Source organism: Pituophis catenifer, unplaced genomic scaffold, assembly GCF_029215685.1.
Source record: "Pituophis catenifer annectens isolate HBS135680 unplaced genomic scaffold, rPitCat1.0.hap2 SCAF_1, whole genome shotgun sequence".
Lineage (NCBI taxonomy): Eukaryota > Metazoa > Chordata > Lepidosauria > Squamata > Colubridae > Pituophis > Pituophis catenifer.
Window position 1 is genome coordinate 38,362,664 of NW_027256881.1, and position 18,690 is coordinate 38,381,353.

The window sequence follows — 18,690 nt, forward strand, 5'->3', positions numbered from 1 at the left end:
TATTGAGAAGTGTGGAGGGGACAAAAGCTCTGGTGCTGTGTTTAGCTGATGCCAGGAAGATGAGGGGCCTATTTGGTGATGGCACCATCATTGCTGCTCAACCTCTCTGTTGAACTCCTCCTGCTTCAACCCTCAAGCATGACTTGTAGTTCATTTCAAAGTCTGCACTTCATTATCCAGATGATTATATTTTTGGCCTCTGATGCCTTTGCTCCTGACTATTTTGCATTGTGCTTTTATTGTGACAAGCTCTTCCCAATGTTTAGGTGATAGTCATCTAAATACAAATCATGTTCATTGGTCATGTCTACTCTTCCACAAGGCTAGAATTCTCTCCCTGGACAGAATGAATCATCTTGGGATGTGAAGCTTCTAAACCAGGGAAGAGGTGGAGTCTAGTGGTTTATTTTATTTTTTTATGAAGCTTGTTGGGGGGGGGGGGAGTAACAAATATCGCGGGGTGCGGCTGCATCTCTGCTTTTGTCAAGCGAAAACGGTTTTCTCTACGGAAACGGTTTGCTAGTTGTCAGCGTCTCGGATTCTTCCCCGTTGTTGCTGGCACGTTTTAAGAAGAGAAGTGGAAGGTGGGCGTCCATAGAGAACGCGAAGCAGAGCCCAGCGTGGCTGCTGCAAGTCAGCAGCCTTTCTCGATCACGACTGCCGTCGTCACCGCGGCGGCTTCAGGAAGCTCCTGAGGACATAAGGAGGGAAGGAGCAGGGCGGGCCGCGGCGCAGCGCAGGGGTTGTGGCAGGCCGCGCGTGTGTGTATGTGTGCCTTCCCTCCGCCCCCCCCCCCCCAAACAAGCATATAAATGTAAACAGTGCCCTCGCGCTGTGGGCGGAGCCGGGCCGCCTCTAACGCGCCCGGATTGGCCCTGCTGCCTTATTTTTTATTGGCGACGGGGAGGGCTTTCTCTCCCTTTCCCCCGGAGAGGCAGAGCGCGGGGATCTTGCTGTCGCTCGGTTGGCTGCTGTTCGGTCCGCGCGGCCAGACGCCAGCAATCTCCGAAAGGCGCGCGAGCGTGTTGCTTACCAGCCGCCCTCGGCGCCCGGGGAAGAGTCCGGCTTGCCTCTGTGATGATTCAGAAACCCTGACGCGTAAGTACGGCCGGCGGGAGGGAGGGAGGGGAGGGGGGCGCAGGGGGCGGGATTGGGGGCCGGGGGTATCTTGGTGTGCTCCCGAGTCTCCACCCTCTCCTCTAGCTGTCCCCTCCCCCTTTGCGTGTCTGTTTCTGGCTCTGTTATTCTCCTGCCTTGCACTCGCGCTCCCTTTGTTGGGCTTTCGGTGGGAAGCGACCTGTCTCTCGCGGCCCCGACCGCAGCTCTCCCCCGGTGTCGTTCAGCAGCGAGGGAGGGGCTTTCCCGAGGCGGATGGGGTGACTTGGCCTTGGATTTCTTTCCAAGTCTCGGCGCGGGGCTGTTTCCCCCGCACCCCCCACTCCCCGCACCATCACCTTTTTTGTTCCCTGCTTGCGATGGTTCCCCAACTTGGTGGTGGATGCTTGGCTTGCGCCGGCCTTTTCTACAACCTGTTGTTGTTGTTGTTGTTGTTTGCGTGAGCGCCTAGTCCAGTCGCGGGACACGGGCGTTTGAACGAAAGTAAATAAAAGGTGAGTTGGAGCGGGGTGGGTGGGAGGCAGGCAGGCTGCGACCCTTGCCTTGCGGCTGGGGTGACCTGTCGTTTCTCGCTCGTGCCTTTTTTTTTTTTTTGCTCTTGATTTCGCCGCTCCCTGAACTTAATGAGTGTGGATTTTCTAAAGGTGCCAAGTGAGACGTTTTTCCCCGCGTGTAGTATAGAGAAGGATTTGATCGTAGCCGTGGAAGGATGAGGGGAGGTGGAGTGAACAGAGGAGCACTTTGCAGTGTACAAACTATTGTGACGCACTTTTACAACTGATTGCTCTTGCCAAACCTTCCAGACTTGCTGTGATCAGCATATTCGATAGAACAATGGAGCGAGAGCCTGGCCGACTTCCCCGTCCTGCACAATCACCGCATCTACTTCTAACATTTCAACACTGTATCTGATCCTCCTGTATAGAACTTGGAGGGCTGGAGGGTGCGGATCCTGAGTTTAAATATTTCACCATCACCCCCCTTTTTTTAAAAAAAAAAAAAAAAGCAAAACAAAGTCAGTTGGCTCCTTTGCCCTTCCCTCTCCAAAGATCAGACCTGGAATATTGCTTAGTTGGCCCCCAGGTTTTGTCTTAGAAAACTTTTGTGACTGTTTTGTTTTCTTTTCAACAACAGCCTTTTTACCCCCTGAGAGATACTGGATTGGATATAGCAAAACACCTTTATCCATTACTAGTCTTTTATTTTCCAAGTTTGACATGGATGGAAGGTTAATTAATAGATTTGAAATCCTGTGGTGAATGTAAAATGTCATGGAATTTGCATTGCTAATATGTTGATAGTGATTTCTATCTATTGCAAGTCATCATCACTGTTATCAAGTTTGAATGAACTTTGTGTAATTTGAGATGTTTTTCTCTTCTCTCCCCCCCCTTTTTTTATTTCCTTCTTCCAGGGTTGGGGGAAAAAGAAAGACCAAATGGCAAAACAATCTTCTGATTTAAATTCTGAATGTGAGAGAGAAGGTGGACAATTGCAGCCTGCTGAAAGGCCAGCTCAGCCTCATCACCTTCGGCCTGGGGCCCCTACCTCCTTACAAACTGAATATCAAGGTAATCATTTGGGTGAACGGGACAGTTCATCACCCGGTAGCCCTCAGGGACCACTGGCACCACCCTCCAGTCCCAGTCCATTTGCTACCAGATCCCCGTTGTTCATGTTTGTAAGAAGATCCCCACTGCTCTCCAGATCCTCCAGTGGGTATTTCTCTTTTGACATCGACAGGAGTCCTGCACCTATGAATTGTGACAAAGCAACACAGACTCCAAGTCCTCCGTGTCAAGCTATCAATCATTATCTAAGTGCAATGGGTAAGCAAGAGCATGGTAAGAAACTTTTACACTCATCTTTGAAATGCAGTCAACACTTCCTACTCCCCTTTGAAGCTGTGTTTGTGGTTTGGAGCTTAGGTCTAAGAAATAATTTGTCTTATGTAGTACTAGAACTCCAGTTTAAGGCGCGCTATACTGATTAAAATGTTGGATAGAGGAGATCCAGGTTTAAATCCCTACCCAGCTTTCAAGCTCATTGGGTGATCCTGATTTCATCATTTTCTTTCCATTTAAGCTTACTTTATAGGCATAAAAATAGGGGAAATAAAAAAAAAAAGAACATGAAACTTTTTGAAGGAAAGGTGGATACAAATGTAATAAATGCTAGCATTTGAAAATTTTGCAACTAACCCTCCCATAATGACGACTAAGGATAAATGTACTGACTAATTTATGGAGTTCTTTTTAAAGGTCACCAGGTAAAATGAAATGTTTTGATAAAATGAAAGTAATTAGAATGAAAATAAAGATAAATTTTCATAAGGATAACTTTTTGTAATATAGAAAAAAAAATGGGGAGAAAATTCAAATGAACCAGAAATTTCAACCAGAATAAACAAGGTTTATAGCTTGTTGAAAATATAATAGTGGTCTTTTGTTTGGAAAGTGTTTTAAATGTTTGTGGTTTTGGAAGAAGTAAGATCTAAATTGTATTACTGCATGCAAATGTCATTTGCAGTGTATGTTTGAAAATGACATAGTAGAATGGAGATAATGGTCAAGGATTAGGACCATAGTACACTCAGAAGTTGATTTTAAATCTTTATTCCTTTATTACAAGTGAAAATCACAGTCTCACAGTTATTATCCCCAGGATGGGAGTTTCCATTGATGCCAAAAAGCACTTCCATCTTAGGGCATATAGCGTTGAGTGTCAATGCTATTATCCAGAGTAGGCCACCTATGCCTATTCATTCCTTTACTGAAAACTAGAAGAAATGGGAAGCAATGTGTTTATGGTCCCTATAGTTTGGCCCTAGATGAGGATTATAACCAAAATGTCCAATGACATTTTCTTGGTCCTTTCTTTGCATCGTTTAGAAACATAGGAGGATATCTCTGCCTTATTCCATGTAGAGATTTTGAATTCCACTCATTCCACTTTCTTCCATGCTTATCCAATGGATTTGTGCTAGTTAAAATGGGCTTTATTTGGCTTCTGAGTGAATAATTGGTTTTCAGAACATTTTTGTATAATTTGAGTAGAGGTGTGTCGAGTAACTGAGTTCTAAATTTTCTTTTATTATAATGAAGGTTTTTTTAAAGTATGCAGTGATCAAGAGCTCTGTATTTCTTTTCCTGAAAAAAATGATGGATGTGTGCTTTCAGATAACTACAATATACAGTTTCTGTACAATATCCAGTTCCTGAATGGGATGCTGAGCCATTGTTGCTTTAAACTGCACCAATCTTCCTCTCCTTTTGAAATAAATAAATTGGTTATATTTTTTTAAAAAAATGAAAATGTTTAATTTTGTTTGCTAAGTATCTTTAGGTCATGTAATAACCTCCCATAAGAGGTTCTAGGAAAAAGAGCATGTTTGTTATGATCGTCCAGTCCAATGGCCTTTTAAGAAGAGGTCTTGTCTAATGAAAAATTAAAAGGTTAACACTATTTAGGTGTTCTGCAAATTGATTCAAGTATGTTCCTACTTGATTCCCATTTGGGGTATATATGCATGAGGTGGTGTAGTGCATCCTATTCCCTGTGGTTCAGCATAGCTGATTTCCTGCTTTGAGTGCAGTGTTTATATAGCACTAAACCAGGAGTAAGAGAAGCTACTTTGCACAGATATGCACTTAAGCCAGTATACCCCCAAGAGCATATATCCTTTTTAAAGTGGCTTAGGCATCTTAGCCTTATATTGCAGGCATGTTTACCTTCCACTTTTTACCATGGAAACTGAAGGTACTTCCTGAAAATTCCACCAATCAGAATCTAGAGAGGAAAAAAAAAATCCCTTGGTTTTTAAAATAGATTCTGTTGGGGCTTAATTTGCCTGGCATATCTGAAAGAATAGAATATTGAATGCATCTCAGGAAATTGTACAGCCTATTGATTAGGTGGTAGATGGTGATAATTGTGTGTGTGTATATATATATATATACATATACATACATACATACATACATACATACATACATACACACATATACATATATATATATACACACACACAATATGTAAACTGTAAAATGAGTGATTTTTTTTCTATTTCAGATAACGTGGTGCAAGCAGTTGTTACCTTGAATTATAGAGGTTTTGCAGCATTTTTAAAATACTGCTTTTTCTGGTGAGGAAATGCAGTAATGGGGAAAATTACACTTACTGAATCTCTGCCTACAGCTGTTAAAACAGAGGAGCTTTGTTTGGGGAGAGATGGCAACAGTAGTAAAGAATGAAGTTAACAAGTAGAAAAGGGGCATTGCATGTTATTGGAGGTCAAATATGTACATTACTGAGTATTTTCAGCAGCCTGCTTGTATTGAATTGGTTAAGCCAGTGGTTCTACTAGAAATGATTGTTTTATTTCATTTGTTGCCCTGTTCCTAGGAGTTTGGACTTTATATAATATGTGAAAGTAACAGAAGAAAATATAATGTATCATTTTAAATTCTGCTAAGAAATGAAATTATATTAAGAAGTATTCATGTAGAAGATTGATTTATCCAATCTCTTGAGGAGAAAAATCCAATCTTAGAGCAGCTATCATTGATGCTATATAATCTTCTTTGTTGCTTAAATGATATAGCCATTCTTCAGTTTTGTTCAGGTACATAGAAAGGTACCATATAGAAGCTGGTCATGAATTAATTTTCGTTCCCACAGAAACTAGATCCAGAAGTAATGGGCATAAATTGTAGATACTTAGCTTTATTTTAATATAAGGAAAAAGCTTTCTGATGGTGAAATAGTATAAATGTGGAATAGTTACTTTGGAGAGCCAGTTTAGTCTGGTGGTTAAGGCACCAGGCTAGAAATCAGGCAGCTGTGAGTTCTGGTTCCGCCTTAGGTGTGAAAGCTGTCTGAGTGATTTTGGGTCAGTCCCTCCAGTACTCTATGTCTGCCTCAGGTGACAAGCTGGTCTGTTGGTTCCTTTCTCAGTTGATTGATCAGCACTCAGCTGATCTGAAAAAAGTGGACCCTGCCAGGAAGAAAGGAGTAGTTTACTGATGGTGTTGTGGGTTCTTCATCCCTGGATGAACCACTCTTATGGATAGTCTAATTGGTTTTCCACCACATTAGGGAGGGTTGAACCACATTAACTCCATAGTTCTATGATTGTATTGTACAAATGGGCTCAGATTTTGTTTAATGAAAAATGCTCTTACACATTTCACAGATGCTAGGGTTGTTAAGTTCAATAGGATGTATGCTGTGGACAGTACACATAGGATTTTTAAGAACGTAAGAGTTTATTTTCTAAGTTGAAAAGTTTGATATTCTTGATAAATTAAGTTACTCCTCTAGAACAGAACATAAACATAGTTTCAGAGAACTATTTGGAAGATACAAAGACTTCCGTGATGTCAAGACCACCTTCTGCAGATATTCTAGAAATAGTGTAGGCAAACAAAAATTAGTGCTTGTTAAAGTTCAGCAGACCAGGTAAATGGCTTTATATCAATATATGATTTATAGAATATGTAAGACCCATATGGGACATAGTTTGGATGGATCCTGACAATCAACAATTTTTCTTCAAATGGATGTTTTAGTTTACAAATTTCTTTAAAAATGAACATGGGCAAATGAGTTTTGAAAACATTAACTGAAAAATAATTGCATCTTTTTATGAAATTCAAAAACTAACTAAATAATTTGAAACTAATGATTACTATAAGCTGGGCAAACTCACCATAGTCTAGTGATTTGTGAAGATTGTCAAGTCTTACAGTGTGGTTTTTAAAAACCTCAAAGGAGATAGTTTAGGAGTACAAAATGACAGATTTGCTCTTGTCCTAGCTTTTATATGTAGTTTTATTACTCAGAGTCAGTTCTTAGGATTTCTTTCCACCTTTAAATCTACAACTTGATTTTTTGTTGTTTTAATGTAAAGTTTTTTTAAAAGTTATCTATGCTAAAAAAAATTTGCAGAAAACCTCCAACAAATGACTTGTGATACCTTAAACACCGTTTATTATTTATTACCTATGTATGAGAAAATATGCAGAATAAACCATTTAGAATTAACTAGCCAAGTTAAGTGCACATCTTCTTTTACTTAAGTAACAGGGATTATGAATTTTAATCATGTTCATTTATGATGAGTTTAAATGAAAAATTTATTCTTGTGTCATTTTTTAAAAAAGTTCTGAAGATCATCTTTTTCTTGCAACTTCAGGCAAAGTTTACATCTGAGTTTAAAATGATGAAGGGGAGGTTTATTTGCATTGTGCAGCTTATATAATCTTTTCATATTTCAGGTTAAACTGATCTTATGTTTGAATTGTTTTAAATATAGACACATTGCTTTCCTATTTTCAGTAGGAAATAGTGCTTCACAATGATGATACTAATTGAGATACAAATATACTATGAGTCAGTTGAATATTGAAAAGTCATTTGAAATGACACAAGAAAGAATAAGTAATGTAGACTAAAAAAAACCTACACAATTATGCTGAAGGTGTAAATTAATTGAGACAAAAAAGGAAGTTTGTGTTTTATATTACTGCCCAGTTGGTTTGTTTTCTGAGATTATTGCAAGTTTAACAAGCTCACTAAAAAGAATGCCTACTTTCACAGAAGGAGCAATTTTAACATCAAGATGACATACTGTTTATGCCAAATTATATCCAACAACTTTGTATGTGATGACCAAGGGAAAAGATACCTTGTTTTTTAAAAAACAGCTATGACATGTACACTATTTACATGTTCTTATTTCTGTAGATTACCTAAATAATATCTGGTGAATACAGATTATATTCTTCAAAAAAAATTGGCACTGAACTTTTTATTTCAAGTGCCCTGAAAAACATGAAAGATACAATATTCTTTTATGTATTTATTCAGCATTCAGTTCTGTGAACAATGGCCAAAGTATTGGCATAGATTTCAAGTTGGTGAAAAATTTACCTATAAATGGTTTTTGCATTATAGATAATCCTTTTGTAATATATGTTTTTTCCCTCATAGTTCTGCTTCTATTAAAAAAAATCATTTTTGCAGTTAAAAGTAATTGCTTCTGGTTTGAATGGGTTATGGCTTGCATAAGGAAAGTCGTGGCAGTGTTTTCCTTTTTCTTTCCCGGGTTGCTGCTGCTACACTTCCTGAAATTCACTAGAGGTCCTTCTGACTCCAATACAGTCTGTGTTGACAATTGGAAGCGCAAACATACTTGCTTTGTGAGTAGTAGCTGAAGAACCTCTGTGCCAACTCTGTTTCTTGAATCGTTTTGTAGAGGTGAAAAATGAGAAGGGATAAAAGAAAAACTGGGTAATTTATTTTACCTGTTTATCTCAGCTGATCTACTTTGACTAATTGACTTGCAAAACAATATAATTATATTCTTACTAGGATTTTCATCCTGTAAAGAAGACGATACTCCGGTTTCTCAAGTTTTTGAAATGACTGGCATTGTATTTGATTTAGATGCTTAATAATGACTTAGAAGTGAACAAAAAGTAAATAGTTATATCTAGCATTTGTGCTTGATTATGGAAGTCTCATAATTATGCTTTTTTGTACAATGTAATTTTCAAATTCAGTATAATAATTAGCTATTTGCTACAGCAATAGTGTTACATAGTAAAATATTTCAAACATTCCAGCCAACATTCAAAACCTGTTTGAATAGTTGAGGAGTTTAATACACCCAATGCTTTTATATGATTACTAGACAATCTTTGACCCTTGGGTCATCGTTCCAAAGATATTTCCTTACCAGATTCCTCAATGCCTTCAACAGTGGCAGAGCTTATAACGTATCTGAAAAATTCTTAAAAGTTTAGGGAGATATTTAGAGATATATCTGTCTTGAAAAACAGTCCATGTTGAATTGTATAGTACAGTCAAACTTCAGGAGTTGACCACAGGAAATACATTATTTTTAATTATGTCATAAAATGTTTAATAAAATTTGCCAAATTTCCATTGCATGGGAATTATGGGTCCTGGATTCTGAACACATTCTGTAAATTAACCCATTTGATATAACCTTGATTTAAAACTCTTATGATGTACTGTTTCATCCAGTTAAAAGTTACATACATGAGAGTTTTAGTAGTATATAGATTAATGTGAAATGAAGTATATGTGGCCATACCTGTAATAAAAGAATCCTTGCAAAGAAACAAAAGAACAATATTTGAACAAATAGTACTTGGCTGGTTATAATTTTTATTTCTTTGCATTATCTTTATATTTGTGATAAAGAATCTGCTTCAAATACAGTAGTGCTGTAGAGGATGCTAATTTCTACTGCTCTGATGAGAGAACATTTCAGAGCAGCTGAAGGCCAGGGAAGCTGTTGTATGAGCATTTTGTTTTCTTCAGACATTGATTCATTCACGATATAGTTCAAACAGACCATTTTATGATACGGATATATTTTAAGAATTTTATCTCTTAGTCCTGTTTGGTATAAAGTGCTTTCTAGTATAGTAGGCTAGTTTCGTATTGATTCTATGCTTTTCATGCTCTCTTTGAAATGAGTCAAATGTGTTTAAAATAATTTTTACATTTAGTTTCCTGTGTTTCTGAATCACTCCACCATATTTTTGGCTCTTAGCGTGTTATTTGGTTGAATGAAAGAATCTGTTTCCTGATAGGAACTTTAAAGCAAAATTTATTAAATATTAATAATATTTTGTGGATATTTTAAAAACTGCTTTTAATGTCCCCTGTATTTTGATTGAAGTATGTTTATGAGATTAAAGTGATGTAAATAACCTGTAAGGGTTGGTAAAAGCAAGTATGCAATTCATTTCCAAAGCATGAAGAGTTCAGCTCCATTTCTCAGATTACTGTGGCATCAAATTCCAGCAGCTGTTCAGTGTGTTGCCTCCGATTAATGCGACTGTTGCCCATATGGGTATAGCAATTCATTATGCTAAGAATGTTGAAAGATTCCTGTCCTCTGTTTTCTCCAAGTTACTTGCATACCTGCATCCTTTCTTTCTTGTTGCGTTCTTAATCGGATTGAGAACTATGTATTTGTATTATTTGTTACATCGAGAGATTGGTTATAAGGATAAACTCTTGATTTTTTGATAAGTTTAGCACAAATAGGTTTTACTGCTTTTCTATTGGGTTTTCTGAGCTTATATTAGCAATGCCTTGTGTGTGTGGAACACCTGTGCTTCTCTGCAGCAGCAGCAGTTTTGGGGGTTTTGTAGGAGGGTGGGAGGAAACAAAGCACTTAAAAAAAATCTCATATGTGGGATCTTCATTTCTTTTCCACCATATTAGTATCAGTATATCAATGAAATCCTAAGCTATTTTCAAAATAAAATATAAATGCTTATAAGCCTCCTAAATTGCTGACATAGGGTATATGTTCCAATTCTAATTTTTGTCATGACTGTAGTTTTTAATTGTATGCAAGTGAGATGATTGCGTATTATCTTCTGCATTTCTCTTGCATGAGATTCGAAGTATTTCAGAAGTATTTCAAGGACCATTTCCTGATCTTTTCAGGAAATTCCTCACTTGACACAGGTTTATATATTATACAGTGCAAATGTTTTTAATTCAAGATACCCGGCACAAAAGTGATTTAGAGATTGGCAGATCAGGAAAGGATTATTGCAGTAGAGAAGATAAACTAGAAATAACCCCTTTAAGTTAATTATGCTTGGCAGAACGGTATGTTAAATTGATGTTTAAATATTGCCAATGCAACATTTATTAAAATTAACCAGAATTTTACTAAAACATTTATTACAATGACAATCTTTATGAGAGTAGTGATATAGACATATTTCAAACTTTTTTTTTTATTGTGGTTATCCTGAGAAATAGCAAGAAGTATATGTATGTAATAGAACAGAGATACATTGTAGTGCATGATGGACATCTTTTACAGTAATGATTGCATTGACATCATATCCATTGTTTAAATGTAGCTTTAGTATTTTGAATGGATATTATGACTTGAAAATGTATTTCTATTTTGCATAACTAAATGACTTGACACTCCTAATCTTTTTGATCTTGCAGCCCCACAGAAAGTCCTTTATGAAAACCTCAGATTGATTTCATGGTTAACCACATGAAACATTTATATTAATTTCTTGACTTACAGAAACTGTCATTTAGAATCAATTAAGGGTTTTATATACCTTTGCAGTCCCATAGGTCCCATTATATGTTTATATGATTTTGGTAGCTAGTTGAACACTTCTGCTTTTGTCTGGTTATGTGAAACTAACATCTTGTCAAATGACATACAAAGCTTAAGCAGGTGGCTCTCAATTTCTGATCCTCCAGGTTCTTGGTATAGTTTGATTTCTGTGTAATATGCAGAAATCTCACTATATAATTGAGGACAGTGTAAATCATTGCCTTTTTTTCCTAATGAAGAACTTCACTGATTAGTTTTTGCCCAAATCTAATGACATTGTTCTTATATTTTAACACTGCATAGTATAACATTTTTAAATTTAATTTTTAACAATTTTGTTCTTTTTGGAGAGTCCTTTCTACCACTTAAATTAGATGCCATGTTAATAAATACAAGGTGATACTATTTTCTTGGTCTAGTTAGTTTGATTTCATCCAGAAATCCCTGAGTTGCTTATAAACAGATCATGGGATGACATTTTTTGAAGCTATACTTTATTTCTCAGACTGCTGAGGCACCTATTACTATACACATTCCCATTGGCAGAAATAGTAGTATTATTTTTGGCCAAGGTTGCTCTAAGATTTGATTCTGCTCTAATTTCTACTTTGCCAATTTTCTGCCTCAGGCATCAAAATATTTTGGCTGGCACTAGATGTCACGTACGTAACTTGAATACTACATTGGTGTTGGAACTTGCTTGAGTGGCATTTTATAGTTTGGGATTTTCTTATACGTAGCTCTGAACTATCAGGGGATGTACTAGTAGATCTGATGTATTTGAGTTAGATTTGGGAAGAATCATTTTTATATATTTTATTAATTCATATGAGAGTAACAGAACTGCAAATAGGATTAATTTTAATGAAGTAATCTGTGATGGTTTCATTAAAAAAAGGGGGGAAATAAAGTGTATACTTAAATAAAACATCATTAATGTTTTCCCCTCCATTTTACATAATCCATTGGTTAAGCATCATAGTGGGAAGTATGAGTTTGTATATGTTGGTATATTTTGTCAGTGTCTGGAGTGTTTTTGTTTAAATAAAATCTTCAAAAGTTTGCATAACATTCAGCCTGTTTCAATAACACCGGTTTGGTTTTTATGAAAGTTTGGCTATTTTATGTGCTGAAACAAAAGCCATTAAGATCTTCAGTATCCTTTCACTTAAGTTCCTATTCTCTGTGCACTTTCATCCAAAAGTCTACTAATGATGTTGTTTGTTTCAATGTGATCTTGAATGGCTCAGCCAACATTTCTTCATTCATAAATAAGGTATTTGTTTGGCTAGTGCAACTGAATACATTCAGAACTTGGAAAAGAATACTCCGAAGTAGTTCAAGGAATACAAGTATTCCATAGGTGTCCCACAGGAGAGGCAAAAAGAATCAGACCCAAAAAAATCCCAGCATTGTATAGTTGTGATGCAAGCTCCACCCCTTTCTACATATGTTGTGATACTGCATGAATCGCAAAATGAGCAGAGCTTGCAGCATTGATGCTGGTTTTTTCATTACATCAAAAGCAGCCTAATCCTGCAAACACTGCTAAATGCTACTTTGGCTTCCTCCACTGTTGAACATACTGAGAATTATTTTGATTTCTATGATGGTACTATTACCGTGTTTCCCTGAAAATAAGACCCTGTCTTATATTTTTTTGCACCCTGATATAAGGACTTGGCCTTATTTTCCGGGAGGTCTTATTATTTTGGGGCATGTGGGGGCTCTTCTTGCCATCTTATCTGATTTCCAGCTCTGTCTCCCTAACTCTAACCAGAGGAAATGGCGAGGGCTGGCTGCACATGCAGTTTAATATTTTCGGGGAGGGCTTATTTTTAGAGGGGGCTTATTTTAGCGCATGCGCTCAAAAGCCCGATTGGGCTTATTATCCAGGGAGGTCTTATTTTAGGGGAAACAGGGTAGTATACAATTACATGTACAGGTATGATGATCAAATTAGAGTTCAGTAGTTTAATTTTAGGCGGAAAAAATGGCATTGTAATATAATTGTAGAAAGCCTTCTTTTCTGATATGATGAATTAAGCTAGTTCTCCTTTAAAATGATTGAAAAATTGAGTCAACTAGTATTGCAAGAGGACTGTTGAATGGATTTCAGCTTACTAAGCAACTAAAATTGAGCCTGATATAAACTTTTATTTTGAAACCTGATAATAATCTTTCTCAACTATAATGTGAAAACAATACATTTGTAGACCAATGAAATGTTAGTTTGGCTCTGAAATAAATTTTCCACCCAGTTTGGAGCCAGGCACATTTGCTTAACATTTTCACTGCTCTGCGAGTGATTGTTGTGAGATTGAGAGTTATAGATATTCCCTTATGATCCTTTTAAAGCTTTTAATGCCAAGTTTGTGGAACAATTTGTATAAAAAGAGTTGTAATATTTCTTGCTTATATTCTCCATTCATTTTTGTTGGCGGAAGACGTTAGACCAGAATCATAGAACTAAGAAGAGTTCAAAGGCATAGAATTGAGTGACATAGGGAGCAAATGACAAGATTTCTCCTCATCCTCCACAGAGCTGAGAGATTGCGTAAAGAGGCTGCCTATCCCTGAGCTGCTTTCTTCTGTGCTGTAGCACATCTCTAAAAAGCGCTAACCACACAGGTTAACAAGCTCAGCTCTGTGATCTTAATTAGTTGATCACAACCTTCAAGCCAATTGAGGCTGTGTCTGACACTAACAGGACTCTTAATCAATTTCATGCTAAAGGCTTTTGTTTGCCTCTTAAGTGGCTGGTGTTTTGCAATCTCAAGAGCGCTACCACATTCCTTTCAATTTCTATTCCACATTGTGTATTTGCTTATTCTGAGGTAATCTTTTCCTCTCCAGTGAATGTATACAGATATTAATTCTCTTCTTGCTAATTATCCCAGCCCCAGGGTGAGCATTCCAAAGGGCAGAGGAAAGAGCTATAAGATTTCCCTTTTACCTGGCTTCCTCATGAGTCAAGTTCTGGAAACCTCCACCACCATTTGGACTCTCCCAGCTGTTTACGAGTTGTATGTTTCCAACACTGCAAAGCAAAGCAAAATAAAGTAAAGAAAGATCATGTGATTTTTCATTTAATGACTGCTTTGCTTAATGATTGAATCATGAACCAATTGCAGTTGCTGAACAAGGATAACTTGTATTGAGCCAAAAAAAGGACCACAGTTAGTGTGATGTATGAACCTAGGAGGAATCTAGTCCTAATACAGTTTTTAAATTATCATGTCAGTTTTTTCTTATCCACATTCTGCACTCAGGAATTTGCAACTACTATGTTATTGGAGTAACAACGTTCCATGTTTCACTGTACATTTTGTGCTGCAATGTGATGTTATGCTGACCACATGACTGCGGAAACATTTTCAGTTAGCCCTGGCTCAATGGCTTAAAGAAGCAGAAATGACCTCCACCCTTTAAAGTCAGCTACGACTAGCGGAGTAATACCCGCAGAGGGTCCTTATATTATAGGAGAAACAAAGGAAGGAGGGGGGAATAAAGCAGAATATATGAGGAGAAATATGCATTATTTTATTATGCATCTTGGCCTTGGCTAATAACTGGGCATAGGAATCAGTGTGTTGTGCCAACCATGTCATAGAAAAGATGAGTTCTGATGGATTTGTAAAGAACAAAACAAATCACGTATATAAGTTTTGATGGTTTGCTTCAGCGTCTATTTGTGAATAAGTTACCTGAGCCTGCATGCTTAAAATAGATGTTTCCTTACACTCAATATGTCTTTAAAAAAGAAAAAGTAATTGCCTCAAGTGGTACTTAGGACTATACTGCCTCCCTTTTTGTTTTGAATACATGTATTCAATGTATCTGTGAGTACAGATTCACAGATAATCCTTGATTTGCAACCTCAGTTGGGATTGGAATTCCCATAAATTGTTGTAATCCTAACTCACCACATGACCAGACCTGATTTTATTACCACTTTACTACAGTTGAGAGTGGAATCATCATAGTCCTGAGTGTGAATCCATCTTAAATAATGGCAGGGTTTTGTTTTTGTTTTTTTGGCTAGAAATCATCAAAAAACTTCCCAAATCGTGATCACATGACTACAGGAGGCTGCAACCAGTTGTAAATGTAAGCTGGTTGCCAAGTGCTCGATCAATATACCAATTGCGATCATATGACCATGGGGACAGTTAAATTCAAATTTAGGTTGTAACTGAATTTTTTTGGAGGCTATCATTACTTCAAATAGTTGTTAAGAAACAAGTAACGACGGTCATAAGTTAAGGACTATATACTGCTTGAGCTGAAACTGCTTGACATCTTCTAAAGTAAATTTACTTGAGAGCAGAAAGCAGCATGCTTCTTGACTTTTGAAAAGAGTGCATTTAAACATAATTTGGAAGACAGCTGTAAACCTGGTTCCAAACATCTCATATTTTGCTAATAATAGGAAGCTATAACAAATCGTAGCTGGTCGCTTATATGCAAGGAATGAAGTTTAGTACATACTAGTGTTTTGATTAATGTGATATGCAGCCCTTTAACAGCATCTCTGCAATGCTGGCTTATATGAGAAATTATTCCTCAGATTTTGCATGATTACAGAGCCTGGTGTCAATATTTATTTCTGTAGCTGCCTATTTCAAACAAGTGGCCATGGGCAGCGAACAATCATAAATTAAATCACAGTCCCCCAATGTTTAATCCAGAGATAATGTTAATATGTGCCGTTTGGAAATTATCAGAGAAATGACAGATAGAAGTGCTACTGTTATTACTAACTTGTGAGGGAATTGGGATATAAATAAGCATGATATCAGAATATAAGATTCCATGTTGTAGATTCATTTCATCATTTGGGGGAGATAATCCTCTGGTATTTTTCTTGTGTTTTAATTGTATGGAATTTTTTTTTTATTGTGATTCTTTATAAGGTAGTCCTGAACTGGCAATAGCTTATTTAGTGACCGTTGAAAGTTACAACAGCACAGAAAAAAGTGATTTATGACTGTTTTTCACGTTTATTGTTGTTGTAGCATCCCTATGCTCACATGATCAATATTCAGATGCTTGGCAACTGACACTCATTTATGATGATTGCAGTGTCCTGGGATCACGTGATCACCTTTTGCATAGTCAAGAGACTTGAAAACCATGTTACTAACTTACCAATTGCAGTGATTCACTTAACAATTGTGGCAAGAAAAGTCATAAAATGAGGCAAAATGTACTTAACTGTCTCATTTAGCAACATAAATTTTGGGCCCAATTGTGGTCCTAAATCGAGGACTATCTGTATACTATTTTATTGGTATTTTAGAGTTTGATTTCCCAGGTAGCTGTTGGAGCACTCTTGAATTGTTTGTAAGAGTCTGATCCTAGCTGAGTGAAAAGTATGTCAAAATCCACAGACATAGCTTCACACAATTTACTACTACTTTAGGTGAAAAAAAATACAATTTAATAGATTCAGTTGATAATAATGAATAAAGGAATACAGAGTTAGATCATGTACTTTAATATAAAATATAATCACAGATACCATGATGACATGTTTAGTGTAATTAGTTTTCTCTCTGTATTTTTATTAAATTATTATTATAGCTTTAAGTGAAATAAGTAGTAAAATCATTGAGTGCATGGGCACTGTGGGGAATGGAGGTGGAAAACCTTTTGGAAATGTAAAAAAAATAAATTGTGTTGTTTTGATACAGCTTCCAGATGGCAGTCACGGCCAATACCTGAGGATATGCAGCCAGAAATATGGATTGCACAGGAATTACGGCGCATTGGAGATGAATTTAATGCTTCCTACTGTCCAAGAAGGGTAACTTTCAACATTTTTATTCTTTTAAATTCTTTTGCTTATTTCAGGGATGTAGCTGTCTACTCAAACAAAAGACAAATGTTAAAGCAAATGTTATGTAAGTATTTCAACATTTGCTAAAATACTGATTACTCAAACATACCTGATTTCAAACATTATTTGAATACTTTGCCTTTTTATATTGAAAGCACACTTAGTTATTTGTAGTCTATTTTTTAATTCAAGGAGCACACACATTTTATACAGTAGGCCTGTGCTCCAGACCTCATGCAAACACAACACCTATCTTCTACCAATTAAAACACCCTTGTCTTGTTTAGGCTTCAGTGGAGACATGAAAAAAGACACTACTTTCAAGCTTACATGGATGCCTGAAAAAGAAAATGGCTCTTTTATGACAGGCTCTGTGTCAGGGGTGAAAACCATCAGGTTCTGGAGAACGGGTAGCAGAAATTTTGAGCAGTTCGGAGAACCGGTAGCGGAAATTTTGAGTATGGAGAACCAGCAAATACCACCTCTGACTGGCCCCAGAGTGGGGTGGGAATGAAGATTTTGCAATATCCTTCCCCTGCCACTCCTACCAAGCCACACCCACCAAGCCACACCACGCCCACCAAACCACACCCACAGAACCGGTAGTAAATGGATTTCACCACTGCTCTGTGTCAATCACTACAGCAAAGATTGATGGTTGGATAGTTGGTTTGATGGATTCATGGATTCTACACTATCAACTAATTTTAATTACATTGTGTGATATATTAATGATGTATACGCAAACCAGTAGTACATATTACTGAACTCTGAACTGGTGAACCTTTTGAAACTGCATACTGCATAATTGTTATATATTCCTGCCTACACAGTTTCTTTTAGAACAGTATAAGGATCTGCACTATTAGTATTTAATTTAACTTTCATCCTCCAGTATTCTTAGCTTGGCATTTATAAGTAGTCCTTGACTTATAATCATTTAATGACAATTTGAAAAAAGATAACTTATGACCAGTTTTCACATTTATGACTGTTGCAGCTTTCCCCATAATCACATGATCAAAATTTAGGGGCTTGAAACTGGTATGTGATTATGACAGTTGCATTGTCCCAGGGTCATGTGATCACCATTTGTAACTTTCCCAGCTATGTTCCAACCAGCAAAATCAATGGGGGAAACCAGATATACTTAACCGCACGATTAACTTAATAACTGCACTTGATTCACTTAACAACTGTGGCAAAAAAGATTGTAAAATAGGACAAAACTCACTTAATAGCTGACTTGCTTAGCAGTGGAAATCTTGGGCTCGATTGTGATCGTAAGTCAAGGACTACTTGTACTTAACTGTTATTTAATGCTAAAACCATACCAAGATTAGCTCAGCAATGGGAACTGACTTTTGTTCCTGCTGGGAATGGAAAGTTAAACCAAGTAGCAGTGGATTTGGCAGGAGATCATGTAGAATTCAGTTCAGGCTACTGAACTAAGGTAAAAGTAAGCTATAGTTTAGAACTTAGGACCACGCTTGGCTTCTTTAAACTCAACTTTATTCAATTTAAAACTGAGAAACTGAGCAACTGTTCAGTCTGGAGACAATGAAAGCTGATTTAAAATATATATTTTTTA

At 37.0% G+C, this 18,690-nt stretch overlaps 1 protein-coding gene across 3 annotated transcripts in view; it reads left to right on the forward strand.

Annotated features, from left to right (window-relative positions):
• The first annotated feature begins 1,041 nt into the window (after window positions 1–1,041).
• The window catches only part of BCL2L11 (BCL2 like 11), a 34,121-nt gene continuing 16,472 nt past the window's right edge, over window positions 1,042–18,690 (forward strand). Inside the window, exons 1-4 of one of the 3 annotated variants that reach the window (XM_070948070.1) lie at window positions 1,042–1,098; window positions 2,531–2,945; window positions 16,954–17,066; window positions 17,387–17,946. In XM_070948070.1, the coding sequence (XP_070804171.1) occupies window positions 2,555–2,945; window positions 16,954–17,066; window positions 17,387–17,404 (522 nt within the window). In that variant the 5' untranslated portion in view covers window positions 1,042–1,098; window positions 2,531–2,554 and the 3' untranslated portion in view covers window positions 17,405–17,946. Of the gene's footprint in view, window positions 1,099–2,530; window positions 2,961–16,953; window positions 17,067–17,386; window positions 17,947–18,690 lie in introns of those variants that run through there. The other 2 variants (XM_070948052.1, XM_070948061.1) reach the window with 2 other exon arrangements.